The sequence below is a fragment of the Echinococcus granulosus genome (genome assembly GCF_000524195.1).
Source record: "Echinococcus granulosus chromosome Unknown EG_S00059, whole genome shotgun sequence".
Lineage (NCBI taxonomy): Eukaryota > Metazoa > Platyhelminthes > Cestoda > Cyclophyllidea > Taeniidae > Echinococcus > Echinococcus granulosus.
The window spans coordinates 119,547-139,985 of NW_020170439.1; the positions used below are offsets into that span (position 1 = coordinate 119,547).

The 20,439-nt window shown below is 43.5% G+C and overlaps 1 protein-coding gene across 1 annotated transcript in view; it reads right to left on the bottom strand. All coding sequences in view use genetic code 11, as the record gives it.

The window, feature by feature from the left end:
* EGR_06548 (AT-rich interactive domain-containing protein 4A) overlaps nt 1–19,866 on the bottom strand; it is a gene marked incomplete at both ends in the record, with an annotated part of 20,744 nt that extends 878 nt beyond the window's left edge. The window contains 20 exons of the mRNA XM_024495797.1: nt 3,772–4,053; nt 4,961–5,185; nt 5,247–5,287; nt 5,365–5,802; nt 6,191–6,743; nt 7,060–7,412; nt 8,532–8,798; nt 9,641–9,936; nt 10,008–10,231; nt 10,876–11,142; nt 11,173–11,331; nt 12,264–12,534; nt 13,607–13,734; nt 13,804–14,327; nt 14,381–14,565; nt 14,721–14,904; nt 15,819–16,222; nt 17,944–18,097; nt 18,947–19,100; nt 19,660–19,866. Coding sequence (XP_024349757.1) covers nt 3,772–4,053; nt 4,961–5,185; nt 5,247–5,287; nt 5,365–5,802; nt 6,191–6,743; nt 7,060–7,412; nt 8,532–8,798; nt 9,641–9,936; nt 10,008–10,231; nt 10,876–11,142; nt 11,173–11,331; nt 12,264–12,534; nt 13,607–13,734; nt 13,804–14,327; nt 14,381–14,565; nt 14,721–14,904; nt 15,819–16,222; nt 17,944–18,097; nt 18,947–19,100; nt 19,660–19,866 — 5,316 coding nt within the window. The remainder of the gene's footprint in view (nt 1–3,771; nt 4,054–4,960; nt 5,186–5,246; nt 5,288–5,364; nt 5,803–6,190; nt 6,744–7,059; nt 7,413–8,531; nt 8,799–9,640; nt 9,937–10,007; nt 10,232–10,875; nt 11,143–11,172; nt 11,332–12,263; nt 12,535–13,606; nt 13,735–13,803; nt 14,328–14,380; nt 14,566–14,720; nt 14,905–15,818; nt 16,223–17,943; nt 18,098–18,946; nt 19,101–19,659) is intronic.
* Between the last annotated feature and the right edge of the window lie 573 nt (nt 19,867–20,439).

A 20,439-nucleotide genomic window follows, 5' to 3' on the forward strand; every position in this document is an offset into this window, starting at 1 on the left:
CGTTCAAAATGCTCACAGGTCGTGGCATGAGAGTGCCTTCCAACATCTTCCTGCCAAACACCGACGATTTTAGCCACCAATGTTCCAGAGTGCATACCGCGTCTGAAGGAAGGAATAAGAAAAACTGACATCGCACACAAGCTTTTACGGCTGTCTTATATCAGGCAGAAGAAATACTACGATCGATACAGCTGGACGAACATCTACCGAGAAGGAGACTTAGTGCAAATTTACAAGCCGGTTCCCCCATCTGGAATACACAGCAAGTTCCCATTTTGGGTGGTGAAAGCGCTCTCACCCGCAAACTACCGCATTCGCAACGCATAACTGCGTACCCAGCCAGTAACCTTTCACCACAAGATGCGACCCTACAAAGGGCCACCATCGGTTGAATATGAAGATGAGATTTACGCCCTGATCGAAGACAAGACACCACCGGATGGCAACTTCAAGAGAAGCTCATAAGTGGTAGCACTGGGGACTGTGCTGAAAGGACGAGAAGGCTATGTAATACTTGTGTTTTAATGTGTCTTTGTGAAAGGAGGCGGGCAGACGAGTCGGACCTCGTGACTGAGGCGACAACGTTCTGCAACCCCGAGGGTGGTTCCGTACCCACATCCCCCCAAACGCCGTACTTGCTTCGCCCATTTACTTATCCTAATAAGCATGACGAAGCCAAATCAACTTGAGTGTCCTAAGAGTATGAGGACTGGGGAAGAGGAGATCTATGGGCCTCGGTCCACACTTATATCGCTTTTGCCAGCAACCTTGATTGCACCCGTCTGAATTGAAGCTAATCGTGGCAGAGTGGGATTTTACGGGGATATTTCCTCAAAAAGTGGTTCAGCTTGGAAAATTTTGTATTGCGTTCTACTTAATTGGGCTTTTTAGGTTTGTTTTTCATTGCAAAATGTGGGCTCGGAGCAGGAAATTTCAAGCAACGAAGAGCTATTTCCGTCGGCAAAGGCACACATGAGTAAATCTTCCAACCTCTGCCACTTCACGGGTTCGCGTTCTGTTTCAAACCTCCGCAACAATATAGAAAGGGGTCCAAATGATTACCTTGATGACAAGGTCTGCAATGACAACATAAGGTTAAAAATCAGTGAATCTACTCCATTTACCGATACCAAGTTGTCATTAGCTTCGCAAGCGAATCTATCAGCAGAAAACACCAAAGATGTCCTTCCATTTGCCGAAGCGCAAGATAAAGAGACGAATATGGGCGAAATGCTTTCAACGTCCTCAAACTCAGGCGCTCAAACGTCTCCCAGAAGTGATGACTTTGGTGATTCAGCCTCATCCTATTCTACTGAAGGGACGACAGAAGGGGAGACTGAAAAGGAAAACGAATCACCGCGGAAGCCTCAGCCACAAGTGGACCAATCACAAGCCATCCGAGAGAATGCCAATCATCCAACATTTGTTGCAGAGGATCAAGTATTAAGGACGGAGAGTGGTGGTAATGAGGAAAATCCTTCTACTACTGCACTAAGACGCAGGAAGAGGCCTTTTGAAGAGGTGAAGTAGTAGTATTCTCACGACTACCATCTCTGCAACTGCTATTGCTAGATATCATCAATCGGTTGCCTGAATTCATTATTTGCTTTTCAAAATCTGATATACCAAAAAGATGCTTTTTTTGCAACTTGAAGAGAAATGGTCAACGTCATTGTCTTGCTAGGTGTTTTTAGTTCATGGGTAGGGCTGAACAAACACAAACACAAACAAGCACACAAACACAGTGTTTTCTCAAATACCAAAATTTGACCAATCTTTGACGAATTCATCGGAGTCAGTAAGGGGTAAGGAAGTTGATGAATTCCAACACCCCATTATAAAAATGGAAATGCTATCGCGCTTTTACAAGTGCCAAAATATTAAAACTCATAGACAGATATGCTAATCATTTTGAGAAACGATTGCGCCCCAAAATAGAGGAATACTAGCAATAAAATTGGTCATTCCCAAGGAGAAGGAAAAAAATGAGGAAGTCGTGGTGAACAGTGCACATGGCTAGAGCTTTAAAAAGCAGGAAAAGGCTTGCTAGTCGTCACGAGTCACTAATGAATATGACCGGCCAGCAGTTTGCAGCGGGCAAAGCGGACAATTTTGCAAGGGCCAACTTTTGGCCAATGGCAGAAGAGTCTGTCAACCAATCAAAAAAAGGCGTCTGTGAACCAAGAGGCCTTTCTTTTGTAAAAACCAAGAAATTAAAGCATTTCAATTGCTTCTCCCAAGGGAAGGTGTTTGCCATACATAGTGAGTAGGCACCAAAGAAAAACGCCTATTTCTTGGTAGTATTCTAATTAAAACCTTAGCTGATCAACCATTAGTGAGGATGTTTACCAATTAAAAGAAATCAACAGAGTAATCAAACTGCCAAATAATAAAAAGAAAATTTTTAGCAAAAACCACAATTCATTGCGTTGAAACTGAGTAGCAAACGTCGGGAAACATGTAAAATTCGCACTCGATTTTCCTTAAGACTGAGAAGTCATGCCGACGATATTGTTGAATGCTCGAACGACCATTAGGATGAAAATTACAATTGTAGATCCAGCGCCCCCGCGACTCCCCTGAAGTCGAAAGAAGACATAGGTCTCGGGCATGGTCAAAAGCCGACCCACTCGACGAAGGTACAATCGCCAAGACAAAGTGGACCTTTACTCAAATCGAAGAATTAAACAAACGGTCAACGCATTAGAGTGGGAATTTAAAAGTCAACAGACAAATAGGACTTTCCTGGTGTTGATTTGCAGAGACTTTAAGGCGAATCGATTGTGGTCATTATTCGGAAAACTACCAGCTGTATTTGAAGTTTTAAAGGAATGGACACAGTGATATCAAATTTGATACTGGCGTACTAGTTGCAAGAAAACTGGGCGCCCGGACACAAAAGATCGATTTACATAGCCTGACAAAGACCGCAATTTTGGGGACCTATTGCTCACACCTAATTGGTCCAACACTTTGTCGCGTTAAAATGCACCTAGATTAGTAGAACAAAATTCGACCAATTAATAGCGACCCTCTTAGTCATTCGGAAAGTACCATCTCAAGAATCGAGTTTTTGAATCCAGATAGACGCTAATTAATTCAAAAAACGCTAGCTAAACCAGCATAGAAATCACGGGTGGTACTGCAGACGTGTCTCGTAACCATGGGGGAGCGACCACAATAACGAAATAACTCCGGTCAATCAATTAGGCACCCTGTCCTTGAAATACCAGTAGTTCTTGGTGTAACAATACCTTCCCGAAAAATAAACGTTAGTCTCAAATTAAGTCAATTTCAGACATCCCGCATACTTAAAATTGCGTTCTTTCAGTGAGAGAGAATGGGAGCGTGCAGATCCCAGTCCGTATCGTTGACGATGGCCGCACAAATATCAAGGCCTGAGCAACCAGACAGTAATATAAAATGACGACCAATCGCATTGGCCGTTGCCCCTCCCCCCCAAAAAATCATCCATTTAGCCGACCTCGACAGAAATAACGAATAAAAGAGAACACACAAAGTACCCGAGAAGAATTTCGAGTGATATCTTAAAAAAATAAAGCAATATCGGGACTTCAAACACTTAGAAAACGTCAACGGGACAATTGTACTTTATCTTGAAAAACAGTAAATCGTTGTATAAAAAGTATTATTAAGGTGTATGGCAGCTATATATAGAAAATCTACTACACGTCGGTCATTAGAAAAAGGAGGGAAAAGGAGGCTATAGATACAAGCTCGAATAGCAAGTCCTTCAGTCTACTCCGTTACCGAGGAGGCTGGAGGTTCTTCTACCAAGTTCACCGACGGTGGTCGTCGTCTAGGACCGCCACGAAATCCACCTCCACCACGCCTAGCTGCACCGCCGATACCACCTCCACCACGTCCACAACTACCACTGCTGCCGCCGCCGGTTCCAGGACCTCCAGAGGGTGTATTTGCGGAAGAAGACGACGCCGCCATCACTGCCGCAGCACGCTGATCCACTGCTTTCAGCATCTGCTTGGCGGATCTCCAGGCCTCAATGATCTGCATGAGACGCTGTTGCATAACCTAGAGAATATTGAAAGTAAGGAAATTCATCCTTCAATGCGGAATAAATAAGTCCGGGTCAAAGGGGACTTTAATGCTACAGATACCTACGAAAAGAAATGCTACAGCAGTGGCGCCGTACGCAGTAGCATGAGTGAAAAGTGTGATATGTCACCCTCAGAATCCGCGTGGATGCCACAGACTTAGGAGTCCAGACACCGCCAATCAGGATGATACTACTCGAGTGTGTGCACGCAACAGATGCGATGATCAACGAATGCCTAAAATCGACGGATAGTTATCACCAGAAGACACTTTAAACACTGTACGCGGACGGACCGCTCACCATTTAGCCATTTGAACAGCGTAAAAGCTTCACATGTCCAACAGTAATGACTCCAGCTGTGGTGGTTCTTAGTGCACAGAAAAACTGGCATTCCTGTGAACATTCGAGCAGTGCATGTACTACCCGCTCCTGAACAGATAATGCATATGTAATTTGTTGTAAGCTTGAACAAGATAAAAGTGATTTCGTTCTAGGCATGGAGACACCTCTACACTTGATCAATACAGGAGAGTTGAAGATTGCTGCACTGAGTTAAAGTAGCATTTCGACAAGGAGAGTGAAGATTTACATATGCTGCAAAGTGAAAACCCAAATTTCACTCAAGAATTGACACGAATACCACAATGTTAAAAGCAGACAAATTAACCACAAACATTGATGGGCTGGAGTAAGCTATCTTATAATGCTGTATACGCAAGGAAAAATCACTGGAGAAATTTGCAAGGCATCAGCTAAATGGTGGAGTAGTTTTGTGAATACAGCGAAGGACTACATGTCGAAAAAGAAAGGCGACTACCGGCTACTTTGACCTAAACAATGCTTGTAAATCAGCCTTTATCCTAGAGGGATATCTCGACTTACCAGACACCTGGTGCCCGAGGGCAGGATATCCAGATTAGGAATAGGGTAATAAGGACCTCCAAATCGACGGACCGTCGGTGTGGGAGGTGCTGGAGTATTTACCCCAGATGCCGTCGCTCCCGTAATAGTCAAGCCTTCTGAAACTGGCGAGCTTTGAGAGAGTGAAGAGCACCTTACGGCTGTTGTCGTGGTCATGTTAGCTGCTCCACGACGTCCACGTATACCCTAGAGGGAAAAATAGGTAAGCCTAACAGACAACTAATTCAAGATTATCGAAAAAACCCACCCTTCTGCCAGTCCGGAAACCCGAAGAGGCTGAAGATACCACTGATTCAGCATCATCATTCGGCACAGGAGCATTCATCGTTGAAGATGAATTTTTTTCCGTCTTCGACCACCACAACCTCGACCAGGGGCACCACGTGGAGATCTACCACGTCCACCAGAGGGTCGTGGAGGTGGCAGAGGTGATTTTGACATCTCCATATCCTCTCCTTCTTCCTCTTCCTCTTCTGCTTCTCCCTCCTCTTCTTCCAATGCAGATACTTCGGCACTGCTAGATCGAGCGGGGGTTGAACTACTAGATCCAGAAGCATCAAAAGCAGAGGAAGTGGAGGGTATTTGGGTGGGCCTTGAAACCACAGTTCTATATTCCGGGAGCAGCATGTCGGAAGGAGGGGAAAGTCTCATAGGTTCTGTAGAATCTGAGATGACAGAGCCGATAGGCGAGGGAGGACGAGTTGAAAGCCTACACGCTGAAGGCTCTGGTAGTGGTGGAGACGATGCAGAAGCCTTTGGAGTTGGAGGCGAGGATATTGCTGCCTTTTCGTCCCTCTTTAATACTGGGTTTTTGAAACAACACAACGCAAAGTAGTTAGAAGACTGCACAAAGAGAAACAAAAATACTCAAGCTATCAATCAAACTCCCCAACATTTTGTTGACGTCGCGAGTTGTTTCATTATGGCAATGATGAATAAATAGAGTACCGACATAAGAGATTCAATGGCTAGAAGTCACCCTGAAAACCGACAGTTTCAAGGAGTAACACCAACCCATGGATAATACATTTTTCCTGATTTTAAAAGCCATTCTACTTCTAAAACAATGGTTCCATAGAGCATAATGATGATTCGCCTAGAAGACAACAACTAACGGATGAAATATTTAGGTCTATGACTTGTAGAGAAATGATTGACTCTAAAAACAGCTTCAAAGAAGATTTTACCGACCATTCTTCTCGCTCGCATTCGCAGTCTTCTTGCCCACACTTGTGGACGATTTCTTCTCTTTCTCCAGCTTCTTCATGGAAGCAGCTGCCACTTCCTTGCCCCTTTCTTTCAGTTCTGTCACTTCCGCATTCTCCTCTTCCTTCTTCACCGCTGCTGGTGGATTTGCAGTGGCCGTGAGGAGTTGAGCCCCAGGAGGAGTGTCACCGAGGATGAGGCGATGCTGGCTGCGAGTGAGCCGAGGTAACACATCGCTTGCAGCCACGAGATTGACCTTATCTCCATCGTCTCCGTCTTCAGAAGATGAGGAAGCGACGGCTGCGGCAACAGCAGGGGATTTAAACGCGGAAGAGGCGTTATCGATAGCCTCAGAAGAACGAGGTGAGGTCGAAGGGGAGGAGAGAGGCGTTAAGGAGGCTTTGACAGGATAGAGGATCTTCGCCACCTTCTCCTCCTCTTTCACTTCTTGCTGTTCCTCTTCCTGTTCTTCCACACCTTCGCCTTCCTCGGGTTTCAGCTTTGTGAGCTTTTTGATGGCTGTAGGACGACGGAAGACCTGAAGAGAAAGAACACGAGTTGTATTAATGTCGCCAGTCATGCTTGATGCCTCGACAACTAAAAATATTTACTTTTGGAGTGATCCAGCGCGAGAGCAGTCATGAAAGGAGAATGGTTACAGATTGTTTACATTCAATTTAAGGGGAGGTCTCAACCATTAGATCGATCTATCGCAAATCGGAGGCTAAAATGCACTACATGTTCGGGAAAATTCCCATCTTTGCCTTCACTGGAAATGAGGGCCAAAAAGGAGCAGTAGTAGAAAATTACACTTAAAAGCTTCAAAAAGTTCTAATCAGTAATCAAAAACCTACAGAACTTCCGACTTTGATCGCAGATCCCTTCCCAGGTGATGGTGGTGATGCCAGCGCTGTAGCCTTAGCCGATTTCGGTGACGAGACTGAACCAGTCTTCACAACTTTTGACGCAGTCGGCTCCTGCTTAATTCGCTTCGCCGGTGGGGACAAAGACGGTGGCGGAAGCGATGTCGGTGACAATGACTGTTGAGATTCCGGGATGTTGGATTGCTGTGGTGGAAAACCATCTTCATCGGAGCTTATATCCTCCAGACCCAGCTTAGAGGAAGAGGACTTCGTTGGCGGTGTTATCACCTTCGTTGTTATTGCTGTCGATAGAGATGGTGGCGATTTCAACTCCACGGGCTCCCCTGAATGTGCAAAACATTTGTTTGAGGATAGACAATAAGAAACAAATGTATCTTCACCACATCGCCTCTATTAAACGTCATTTTGACAGTCAGTAACTCGATATCTCAAAAACCAGCTTATAAATTACGATTTTGGAAATACAAAATGCATCAGCTATCAGGCTGCTTAAATATAAAATGCCCATTTCACCTCAATATTATCGCACTTTTTTACTAATGCAGCTCATCGACTTGGCAGACATGTTCATATCTCATATCTTCTTCCTCCTCAAATGTTGGGACATGATATTAAAAAAACATACTTCAGAGGCAGGCGACCAGGACAGTTTAGACAGACTTGAGCGGATCACACTATGTGATCGTTTGGCAATGCATAAAGAATATCACTCATAACTAAATACACATACGGAGGACAAAGTTAAAGCAAAGTGGCCCCTGAACGTTTTACAGGAGCTGACTTACTTGATCCCTCTTTTAAACACTAAGCTCATGCTTTAAACAAATGCAACTACTTTCAAGAATAAGACAAAAAACGTTCGGAACATCAAAGAGTAAGGCGTATTTTGCTGATATCGTGGAATAGCCAGCAATTTGAACTGAAAGCGGATGCACTCGTTCAACAATGGTAGTGAAATCAAGTGAAAACTACTGCAACAGTGTTCAGCCATTCAAACTAAATAAGCAGGGTGTATAGCCAAGTTCGACATGAGCAAAAACGAGCAAACATTTAAAGCTAAATTGCCTAGCAACCTGCCTATCTTCTTTCCTTTTCTTTTCGTCTTGTTCTTCCCATTCTTCCTTTTTCGCTTGCCTGGTAAGACATTGAGTAGCATTTCAAATCAGGTGGAAGCTATGATATTTCGGTATAACTGTCTCTTCTACCACTTAAAATCCACTACCAAGATATTCGCGTCTATGCCATGCACAATTGCTAATAAAAACTAAATCAGTAACGGGCCGGTAGAGCGTTAAATAAGCAAATTTCTGCCCATTCATTTAAGGTACTGAGACGAGGCAACAAAATTAACGGTAAAACTTGGTTCATCCCTCTACTGTGTTGGTCTCACTGGCATTCAAAGCAAACATGCTAATTAATTCGTTTAGCTTACGATGACTTACTACACATAACTTTCTTTAGCAAATTAGGCGACTGAGCCAGCGACGTAGCAGCATCGACAATGCTACCGGTAGTGGCTGGTGTGGTGCCCGTCGTCGTCGTCATCTTTGTGACGGACTTTGCTGTCGCTTGACCGACACCGCGCGTCGGTTCACTTTCTGCCCTATTGAGTTTGCTCTCAGCAAACTTACCCTCCGCTTGGAGGCGCCGCTTCTTCGCTTGTTGTACGTCCACTGTCGGAACACCCGAATTCCTCTTGTTTGAAGTGGCTGAAATAAGAAATAGCTGTTTAAATTCAAATTCACTGTGTAACCCACATACACTAAAAAAAAGCGGTACAGTGTGATTTGATCCTACTTATTGCGAGACAAGTTAACGAATAAGGAGACAACCAGAGTCCCGAATGACGCAGTCAGCAGAATAATGCGTTAATTGCATATACGAGTGGATGGGTCAGCACCGATACTAAAGCTACTTCTAAATTTTCAGGCTTTAAAGCACCCTTAGAAACAACTTAAAGGCTAGGTAACTAGAGCCACGCTAGAACAAAGATCCTGATTTTGATGCCAAAGCTTTACAGAAGGGGCTTTCGATCGATGTATGGGACTGTGGAGACCCATAACAGCGAGGTCCCTACAACCGCACCGGTTTTTCAAAATTGTCCCAATCTCGCGCTTCATACAATGACTAGCAATCGGGCAGTGGCCTCTCGGATGCATTTCATAAACAGGAAACGTGAGATTTGTAAGGCATCCAGAATCACGAATGAAATAAAGACCATCAATTGCTTGATAGTTTTATCTGTCTTGAAGACGCTAACAAGTAATCACAATACTTGTGGCGACCGAAGAGGAAGTGACCACGAGGGGCACCGCAGACCGCACTAAAAATAGGGCAAAAAATACGCACCAGAACAATTATTTAATTCCATATGCCGCGGTACTAACCTCTCCGACTTCCGACGCTGCTAGTTTATCAGCCTTTCAACATAACAAGGCTACTTCCAGAGGAGCACGTGCTAAAACTTGGATGCTTCTACTAATATCAAAATAAGTAGATTAATGAGGGACCATTACCTCCTAAGAGGAAATATGATGAAGCGGACACTCACATTTAACCTCCTCTGGAGTTGCAGCTCTATACACCTTTTTCACGCTAGTGGATGCCACTGCTGAGTCACTATCACACGCAGTTGACAAGCTATGCGGCCGCTTGACTGACTGTCGACTGCGTTGCTGCTGTTGTTGCGTTTGTCTCGCGCGCTGTTTCTGTAAACGTCTCTGCCCTTGCTGTCTCCCCCCGCTATCTGAGACAGTTTCTATATCTTCAGAAAAGGCGGAAGAGGCAGGATCTATGAGGTTAAGCGTAGAACAAGAGGGTGAGCGTCTGACATAACTGATTGGTGAACTAAAAAGAAAGAGTAAAGGATAAGGAGTTTGCCTGGGTTCAAAACTAGTCAAAAAAGAAGCGAAACTTACATGATTCGCTCCCGATCGATAACCTCGTCGTGCCGCGCGTTCCATCCAGCATAGTGAATTCGGTAACGGAGCTGTCCTTGCATTGCTACTGGCATCGTCGAATCTTTTCTCTCTCCCTCAGCCATGGATACTGGTCGCATGGGGTCGTAGACGTGTTGAACGATCTTAGCTTTGTAGCAGTGTCCCTCATGACGCACGCGAACCATAGTACCCACCGGAATCGGCTACACTCAGAATAAATGAATGCAGATGGCAAAACAATATATACTTAAGTTGTATATTTAGCTATCCAGACACAGTCTTTACAAGTTTGATCTACACCCTCCCAGCACGGCATTCCCTTAATTGTAAAGTGGCCATAACGTTTCCAGAGACGACTCGGGGTGCTGCATTAGTAAGGGCGGTAAGTAAATTCAGCCCATATGAACACAAATTTTGATGTCGCTGAGTGGCCACGAAATCCAAATAGCACAGAAAGAAACAATCTACAATGGATGAGTAAGTCTATGGAGACCAACTACAGAGGGCTTAAAACTGTAAACGAATTCATCCCGGATTTAGTTCGCGCTGGAGGAGACGTGACATTTAGGAAACCAGGCTAGACCTACAGCACATCCTACTACCTCTATGTAGTGCAAATTCATCATATTACAGGAAGACTCGTTTTGTCTTAAGAATAAGAGTGACCAAGGAGAAAACGGGGTAATTTAGATTACGTGAACTATTTATCCGCAATACCTCAGCTACATGGCTTCTTAACTCCCTTGTATCGAAAATAATGGGTCGTTCTTTATAATAGTATACTTTAATGGGCCATTAGGGGGTAGCCAAAGACGCCGCATACCGATGGAAAAAGAACTAAACTTACAGATTGAGGGCTGCTGGGATCATCACTATTTAAGGGTTCATTTTCGAAAGTGGGAAGAACAGGACTACTGCTTGCGCTGCGTGGTTCATCGAAAAATTCTCCTCCACTCCCACCGCCAGTCGACCGTTGTCTTGAAGTGGTGGGTTTCCTCGAGGATACCAAAGAAGGCGGGAGCGGGGGTGGTGGTGGAAGTGATGGTTCAGGCGTAGCTGATTTCCGTGAAATGTGATTCTTAGAGGTGGTAGAGTCGAAGATGGAAGAGATGGTCTAGAGAAGAATAAAAAAAACGAAAAATACCGATGATGCTGCCTGGGATGTCTTTTTCTCCTTTCTCTGTGACGGTGCAGCGTCTGTGGAAGGTGAGGTCTTCTTTGAGGTCACGAAACTGGAGGAAGGTCTAGATATCGATGCTCCTGGTGTGGATGAAGTTGAAGGTCTTGTCTTGGAATCTGGGATCTGAAATGTAAACAAAAGAACGAACTTACAAAAATAGTAATTTAGCTTTGTAATATTATGCTTCTATTGGAAACGAAGAAGACGATGGTACTTGACCATACCATGAAAATACTTCTGTCCGGCAAACCAGCTGCTCTTACTATTTATTAATGAGTTTCCATTCCAACACGTAGATATGAAAAGTAAGTGGAGATTGCACCAAAGAGGAATAAAATCATTTGCTTTCGTTCGTTGAAATTTCAAGTGTATTTGTGTGCTACAAACACAATACACGGAGGGTCAGTATCAATAAGACGACTGAAAAATTCGTGAATGGCCCGTACTTATGTAATTAATATTGAGCTCTCCATTTATCCATTCACCAATTCATTACATTTTATGGTTCAGTAGAGCGCGTGCGGCAGGTAGATGATCGAGTAACTAACGAAGAGGAGAACAACTAGACCCAAGTTTTCCATGAAAATACAGTATTTGGGTTGGCAAGTGTAAACGGTCATACTTGGTACGCTTGCTACACATGTATTAAATTTTAATCAGGGAGAGGCGTCAAATATGTGACTTGCATTCTCTAGTATTTTATGGAAATTGCTCCCAAAAAACCTGTGTCAGAGGACATACCAAATAATACCAATCATCAGTTTTTGAACAGCAATTAAACCGGTAAGAAAAAGTTAATGACAGTCATTGCCATATAAAGTGACAAAACATCTGGATTGTGATGGTCAATGTGTCTTTGAGACCTTGGTAGCAGACGTACTAAAATAACATCCGATGTTCCTTTAAACACTCCAGAAAAATACTGCCTCTTAGTCAAATTTAAATGAAGCAAAAATGACGATCGTATGTATCGGTACCGAGATCTGATCCACATTTTGGAATTTCTAGAAATTCCAGTTTTCCATTCACCTCAAGGCCCTCGCAGCATAATTCACCTTTGAGAGTTTTTCATCCTTTGTTCCAGCGGCCCTACGTTGACCAGCCTCCTTCTTAGTCTCATCTGCTTTGCCCAGCGTTTTCACCGCCTGAGCGCTTGCAGATGCTGCCTTGGAAGCAGACTTCTGCCCCAAGTTCGAGGAATCCCCAGCAGTAGTAGGAGTGGCGGTCAACAATGCTGTTGCTTTCGATTTTCGCGGTAAAGGAATGGGAATCTCATCCAAACTGGTGCCAAGTTTACGCGATAGATCGTCGATAGGAAAGAGGTATCTAGCAGACAGGTAGACATGGATATTCTTAGGCGGCTTGATGACGCGGAAACAAAGGTAGGATTTGTGATGGGCAAAGAAGGTAATTAGGCATTGTTAAAAATTGCTCAAAGCGATTAAGAGACAGCCGAACAATTGACCAACCAATCTTGAGAAATATCACTCAGCTGTAATGGAGCGACGGATTTTTTTCCGGTCTTCTGGTATTCAGCTAGCAATCTCATCAAATCAGATCTGCTTTATAGCTAACAATGAGGCAAGACCATAAGTTGACGAGCTTGTTTGGTTAATAAACGGGCTCAACCCGGTTCTAAAGCTGCCGAATCAAATTATTTTGATAAATAATTTAATTCAGGTTATGTATCACTAGAAAGTGAGTCATGGTCGAGAAGATCCCCTCTTAATTATGAATAATTACGTACTGCTATTAGTTAAAAATAGTCCGTGAGTAACAAACCAACAATCCCAACTAATGTTTTAGGTGGATGTTCAAACGACTCATTTACACATCCATCAGCTGAAATTCGAATTGGTCATACACAAATGCACTAGCAGGTGACAAGTAGTAATCTTAAAAAACAATCAACTTTTACCTGCTTTCGCAAATATTATGAAAACGCATTGTTGTTAAAGGCTGGGTTATTGACTGACTTGTGATTAAACGTGATTTCCCTATTCTTGCGTTTATCATATCCATAAGTTTAAGGCTTCAGTCAGAAAGAAAGGGACTCATTTTCGCACACCCACCTTCCCATTTTTCAAGAGCCGAGCTTTACGAAATGTCTGCTGTGGACCAATGTTCGCACAAAGGAGCAATGAAACCGAAAGTTCACTCATGATGATAAAAAAACCACTACTTGACCCTTCTTTTTATCTCATGGGTGGTTGGAATACACAAGACTGCCTTGTGAAACTCTAAAAGAGTTTCATAGGCACAGGTGATACGAATCCCTAATAATATTTTCCGAGGCCTGATATGCCTTATTACGTTTTCAGGGATACAGTCCGATATTAAATAGCTGATTGTAAAACACAAGTCTATATGGCTTCGATTTTTAAAACAAATTCAGTACTTTTTGAAGGCCGTCTGAAGGCTTCTGGGTCCGGCGGCGAAATTATGCGGTAAGTCCATCTCCGAGTATACTGCGGCCCATTTCAACTGCGAAGTGACGCGATGGAAGCCACCTAAGCGATCAACTTTCTGAAATGAAGGGAAATAATTAGTAATTAATCAACATTTTATCGTTTAAATCCCACATACGACGCCCACCCTGTAAAGTTTAAACAAATCCAAATCCTTGTTAGCTATACTGGGTGCCTTGTTGATAGGGGTTCCACGCGCATCCATGAATCGATAGAGCTTCGCAATCCACCTGTCCCTTTCCTCAAAGTACTCTGGCGAGTCAGAACTTGTCGAAGCGTCGCTGTCATAACCTCCACCATCATCAGCTTCCACATTACTGCCAACGTTATCGTCAGCACCAGCACTGCTGCTGGCCGCAGAGCTTCTTGATATGGAGGACGTCTTTCTGCGACGCTGTTGACGACGTTTGATAGGTTTAGAAGGACGTGGTTTCCTCTTGAGGGGCGGGCTAGCGGCTTCACCTTCGCTGGATGAAGCAACAATGGAAACACATGATGAGTCGGAGGCGGAATACGAAGAGGAAGAAGAGGCGTCAGCTGAAGATGATGATGGTGATCGATGTCGACGTCGGCGACGCAACTTCTTCCGAACCACCGAGGCTGAATCATGACGAGGTTTCGGAAGTTCTGGGTTATCGTCATTGGAAATCGCTGAATGTCAGAAAAGTGGTTAGGAATGAAGACTTGGAGCAGCCACAACTCACGTTCCGATCGCCAGTTGGGTCCAAGAAGAGTATCCAAATCGGAGCCCCAAGAAGCGGGCAACTCTCGACGATCAAGCCAGAGAATCGCCCTCTCAAAGGCTGTTCGCAGGCCAGGATTTCGATGTGCCAATTTGACGGCTTTGGCTCGGGACAGAGGCTCCAGGTAGGACCTTGGAACAGCATAGCTGAAATGTAAAACAAAACCATCAGGCTCTCCGGCATTCCCAAACATCCGTTGTTGTCTGTTTACTTTACCCGGAAAACCGTGTTACAAACTGTTTAGAGATAATGAATCGTGATGGTATACCACTCCATATGAGAGTCAGTGACACAAGCCTACAATCGATTTTCGCGAAATGACTTCACGAGGAAAACAGTGTCCTTGGGGGCAGAGGAGACGGCTTTGAGGTCGATGGATGGCATGGCAGAGGGTAAAGTAACCAATCCGGGTGCATAGCGACGTCTTGAGGCTGTGGCCAATGCAGAAGTATCTCCAGTTGTGGTTGAGGAGAGGGAGGAGTCATCTGGAAGTGGTGGAAGTCAAGTTAATTTGTTCGGTAACTGGACATTTGTAGCTAGATAGGATCCAAAGGGCTAAGCAGCATTAAAATGAGAGCAGGGTGGTAAGAAACAACGGATGATAAGTAATAGCTCCATGAAGTTATGGCATTTATGAAATTTGCTGGTATCATAATACTATAACAATGCAAAGCCAGTGAAGTAAACTATCGAGGAAAGAACTGAATGCCTCCTCGTCTCGACAGGAAAAACAACGTATGATTTTCATTTCTATCGCATGGATAGTTTCCAAAGGACCAACTACGCCATAACCACCAAAACAGAAGAGCGGCTGTGAAGGGACAGTAAAAATTGGATGGATACTACGGCAGAATATCGCATAAAGGTGATATCCACCATAAATGACTGAGTCCGCAGAGACCTATGAGAAAATGGTTATCGAAACGATGACGACTTTTGTTAATAATCCTAACATTGAAAAAGCTCCAGATAAGCAAATTAACACCACTACAACTGAAAATATCTCGATAAAAGAAAAGATGACAAAACGTATTTCTAAGATGGCCCTTTTGGGTAAATGTTCCTATCCAAAGCATTAACCTACGAGATGTGTTTCAGCTACAGAAAACAGTATTGTCTGAGGTCATACCTTTCAACAGACAGTCTTACTGCCCTACCTCGTTTTATGATTTTATAGACACTAAAGTATAATGCGGAGTTTACATTAAATTAACATGGATTCGAAAGAATGATAGCTTCTTTAACACTAGGAAGTAATGACGGTTTCATAAGTTTTGGAGGTCTTCAAACCAAATGGTTTCCTTCGCACAGCTACAAATCACATATAGAGAACCGACGAGTAAATTTTTGAATTAAAGATAGCACGTAGAAATTAAAAAAAGAGAAATTTTAAACGTACTTTTTGAAACGATAGGCATATCAATCATTACAAGGGAGCCAAGGAGACGACGATAACTCCCATTCTCGTCATGTTCATCACTAGAAACAGCTGGAGCGGTGGTAGTGCCGGTGGTGTCATCCGCATCCACCTCTGCGGTAACACCGGAGGCAGTGATAGCAGCGGAAGTGCTCAATTTTCGTCGAGGTCCTCCACCAGATGATAGTTTTTTTGCCTTTCGTCCTGCTGCAGCCACCACTGCTTCCTCGCCTGCTAGAGAAGTAGTCTCTGCCAGAGTCGTGCATTCCTCCTCCTCCTCTTCCCTATCCTCGTCACCCTCTTCACCTACGACTGCTTTCAATGCATCTGTGCGTCGTGGACGAGTCTCTTCCCCATCTGCATCGTCATCATCTTCCAAGCTGGACCTTGGAAAGGTAAAAAAAGAGAACTGATAAGTTCTTCATAGGGAGAAAGTCGTTTAATAGCACAACGAAGAATTCCAGTTCTATTAGATGTTAAACGTATAAATTTTCATCCTTACATAAACTCTGATGTGAGTATAGTATAGGAAGTCAAATATTTGACTGAAGTCCTCTGGCTGGGGTTAGTAACTCAATTCTGAGCGGATGAAAAATCGACCTTAGAATTGGAGGACTAAGTCGGTGAGTTCGTAAAGCGAGTCAATAACAGAAGCGATCTTGAATGTACTTTCACAAAAACTAGCTCCATGCATCATTATACACACGTGGCAAAAAAATGTCTGTTCTTTGTGACCGTGGCCCCTACCTGCACTACTTTGTCCATAACAGAGTGCTTTGTAGGTTAAGATGCGGCAAGAAACATTGAGTTTGTTCAACAATAAATTAAGGCGAATCAAAAAACTTCCTAATCAGTTAAATAAATCAAATACGAGTGCCATTTTTTTGAGGCACAATACAAGCCACATGAAAAGGGAAATGGGAAAAGAGGACTTGGAAACAAATGCCAAAAAATGACCACGATCACTTCAGTTCCTCTGGCTCTCCTAGTCCGAATCCCATGAAGTAGGACACTTGGACCTGCGTTCGGAGGGTTACTAGCAACCTGAGTAAAAATACAAAGGACTGCTTCCGGCTATTAAGAAGTCTGTGACCGATATACACAAAGACTAAGGAGCAGATAACCGAACAATATTCCTCAACACGCTACTTGTCGAGCCGAGCAAATTTAAATGTCTCGAAATGTTATTTGAAGCGTCATACCAGCGTCCGGCCGATATCAAGGGCTGGTTGACATTCGGGATTAAAAAGGCAGCAACTTTGGCCATGTTTATGGGAAAGTGCGCGTTGGATTCTGTGCCAAGGCACCAAAGTTTAAGCAAAAATATTTTTCCCATAATCAACATTTACAATATCTATACCGATGAAAAAACCAGAAAATAAACATGGGCACAAAACAACGGGTAAGTGGTAATGATGCTTTTGACATTTGACCTGAGTTCCTAAATCTAAACCCCCTTGACCAATCTTCGAGAAGTCATGCAGAGGGTTACAACATGCACCACCAAAATGCCAAGGACAAAGTGATGGCTGATATTGTGCAAGAATCCACGAAACAAATTCTGCAACAGCGTAGCACAATTTCTTGTAAAGCACATTACTGCCCCAAAATTAGAGCAAACAGGGGCGGTGTTTGTTCACTAGTTTACGCACAACTTGCATTCGGGTGAATTAAATTAACAGACCTCAAAAGGTCTTAATCAAACAAAAATGTATTACGCCGCGAAGGCATCAAGAGATTCTGGACAAGAAGTTCATAACTAGAGAACTGCGAAACTGATGAAAATCATTACGAAAGAGCCAGTAAGACGTTAGTAGGGAATGTTAAGATCGGCCCAATTAGTGATGGATCCTCTGGAAGTACACCTAGGAAGCAGAATAAACATTCTAGAGATGCAAAAATGCGGTTTAAAAGTAAATAAATCTTTAGAAAACACAGCAAAGCAGTAAGCTGTTCTGCACGGGAAAATAAACCAGTATTTTATCAGATGGGAAATGGCGCTTCAAACTACAAATGTTTTGATAGGTGTAGAGTATACGGATCGCGTCCTTAAACGATTAAAAACGGCTTTATCGGCTGTTAAATGTAAGGCAACAATACCACTCACTGATACCGCCTGTTACGATCAATCACAGGCTGCTTGAACTGCTCAGGGTTCGTCAGGGGCAGACGATCAAGGCTTTCGCTTTCCTTGAAGTGACGCTCACCCTTCAGTACTAGTTGCGTTCGTTTTAGGCTGCGCTTGTCACCATCATCAAAAACTAGAAACCGGAGAAACAAGGATGGTTAGAGCCGATTTGTGTATCACGGACCCCCACCATCTTGTTGAGAAGCTAGCAACAAAGAAATAGAAAAAGGCCGCTGGGAAAGTGGACGGCTAAATTATTACCTAATAAACACTACGAATCTCGGCAACTTTGCATCGATAACTCGACACAGGAGGGAGTAGTCACAGGAAAAATCGAGACCGTTTGTGTTTCTACGGCTTGGTCTCAACGCTTGCACTATAGAGTTGTATGCTACTGGGCTCTCCAGCCTCTCAGCTAAATTGGCTGCAGCATCGGGGAATTTACCCCAAAAGACCAACAACAATCCCGATTTACATAACCAAATACCACATCAAAGCCCTATAAGAGGTTGAATCCTTGCATCTCCCAAAAAGAGGGCCGTTAAAACTGTGGAGACTCTTGGTAAAGGCCTTAAACTGTACAAGAGAGTGAGATCTGAATCAAACAGACCAAAACCCACCACTATCAGTGAATTATGCTTGCAAGTATTCACCACGTTGCCCTCGGAAATGCAGTTTGGATTAACCCGAGTTTGACACTACGGAAATCAGTGACAGGTTGATGAGTACGTGAATTTTAATCAGCTGTTGGTATTGAATTTATGACAAACACGAATTGTTCGGCATGATACTGGTGTTTCCCAGCCAATCATGAGTAGAGGCAAGTAACGAGATTTACCATTTGCGCTAATGGGGCAAGGTTCCGATAATGCTTAATGTAACCAATATTTCAGATTAAAAACCCACCTTGAGACTGATAGCCCTCATAACGTCTCTGAGAGTAATTAGGTTACATAAATAGGTAAAATTCGACAGAACCTACCGACTGTGTAGAGACTGAGATCAGTAATCCGGACAATCGAGGCAGTCTGTGGACTGGTGGAAGCGTACTCTCCACCCTTGATAAGCACAGACACCTCTGCATTGGGCTCGATGTTGCCGGATAGAATGCTGTTTTTGTCTAGAGTGACGCAGACCTGAAGTACGGGGGGGAGGAAGGGTTTGATTAATGAATGTTCGAACTATTTGCTCAAGATTCAGAATTTTCACAGTTCTCCTTCCTCGATAGCGACATAGAGCTCCGTTAAGCATATCGAGAATATTACTCTTACCTCTCTACCCGTTGAAAATGAACCTTCAGAGATGACTTGAGCGTTACAATGGTGGCAGCAGAATTTGAGCCCACTATCAAAGGACAATAATAGTCCAAATTCCCCTAACTGAATACTTTAATCAACAGAGAGCAAAACCATCTGATGTGGATGGCTAAATCTACGGAGACACAAAACAGAAAAGCTATCGAAATTATGACTTTTGATATTCGCTCTACCTCAGAGTGGGGCCTTGTAATAGGTGAAAGGAAAACAATATAGTAGACTGATACCTGAGTACCTTAGACTTTTCATTTTCAGACGACTGGACCTCCTCGCTAGAAATGCCAAGCACAACTCAATGTGTCATACTAAAGTACGTCGAGATTCAGAAGTGACTCGGAAGCGATGGTAAACAGACAAAGTATAAGAGAATAATCTTCACCTTCTTATCCTTTAATTGAACTCGAATACGATAGTTAAGGGTCACCCGTTCAATCAACGCTTCGCAAAAGGCGCCGCGATATTTTGCACTAACAGCGGCTCCAACTGGAAGAAATACGGGCGCAGACTTGGGTTCATGGCCACCGCCACCTTCAGAAGTGCTCATGACAGATGATGTTGGTGTTTCGGATCCAACTCGTGACGCCATTACAGAATCGGGGGCACTCGGAAGGGACATCAAATAACGTGTCACCTAGGAAAGAAACGAAAAAGAAAGATAGAAGTTTATGGATTCAGGTAAAGAGAAACGAATTATGCGTGTTACGGTGAGTGAAGCAACACTATCACGCCGTTAGAAGAGGAGAATACCTTTCTAAATCGGTACTTTGATTGTAACATGATGCGAACATGCGAAATGAACGCTTTCCAGTCTGCAATCGATGGAGATTGATACAAAGAACTCAAGGAAACAAAAAACTCACAAAGTGTATTGGGCTGAAAATCCATTCAGAAACAACTCCACCAAAACCATACCTCAAAAAAGACCATATCGAAAGGACAAATCAAAGACCATAGGCAGATAAAAAGAGCACTAATTCACCCTAATCCACAAGAAGGAATATCACCATAAAATATGCAGGCATAAATGACAAAGCTACACCACAAAAACAGCCACCCACCCGAGCAGAATATTGGCAGGCACAAAATGACACTGACCTTTGATATCAGAACGTGATCAGAGCTTTTGGTAGCAAGCCATAAAAGTTAAAAATAAAAACCG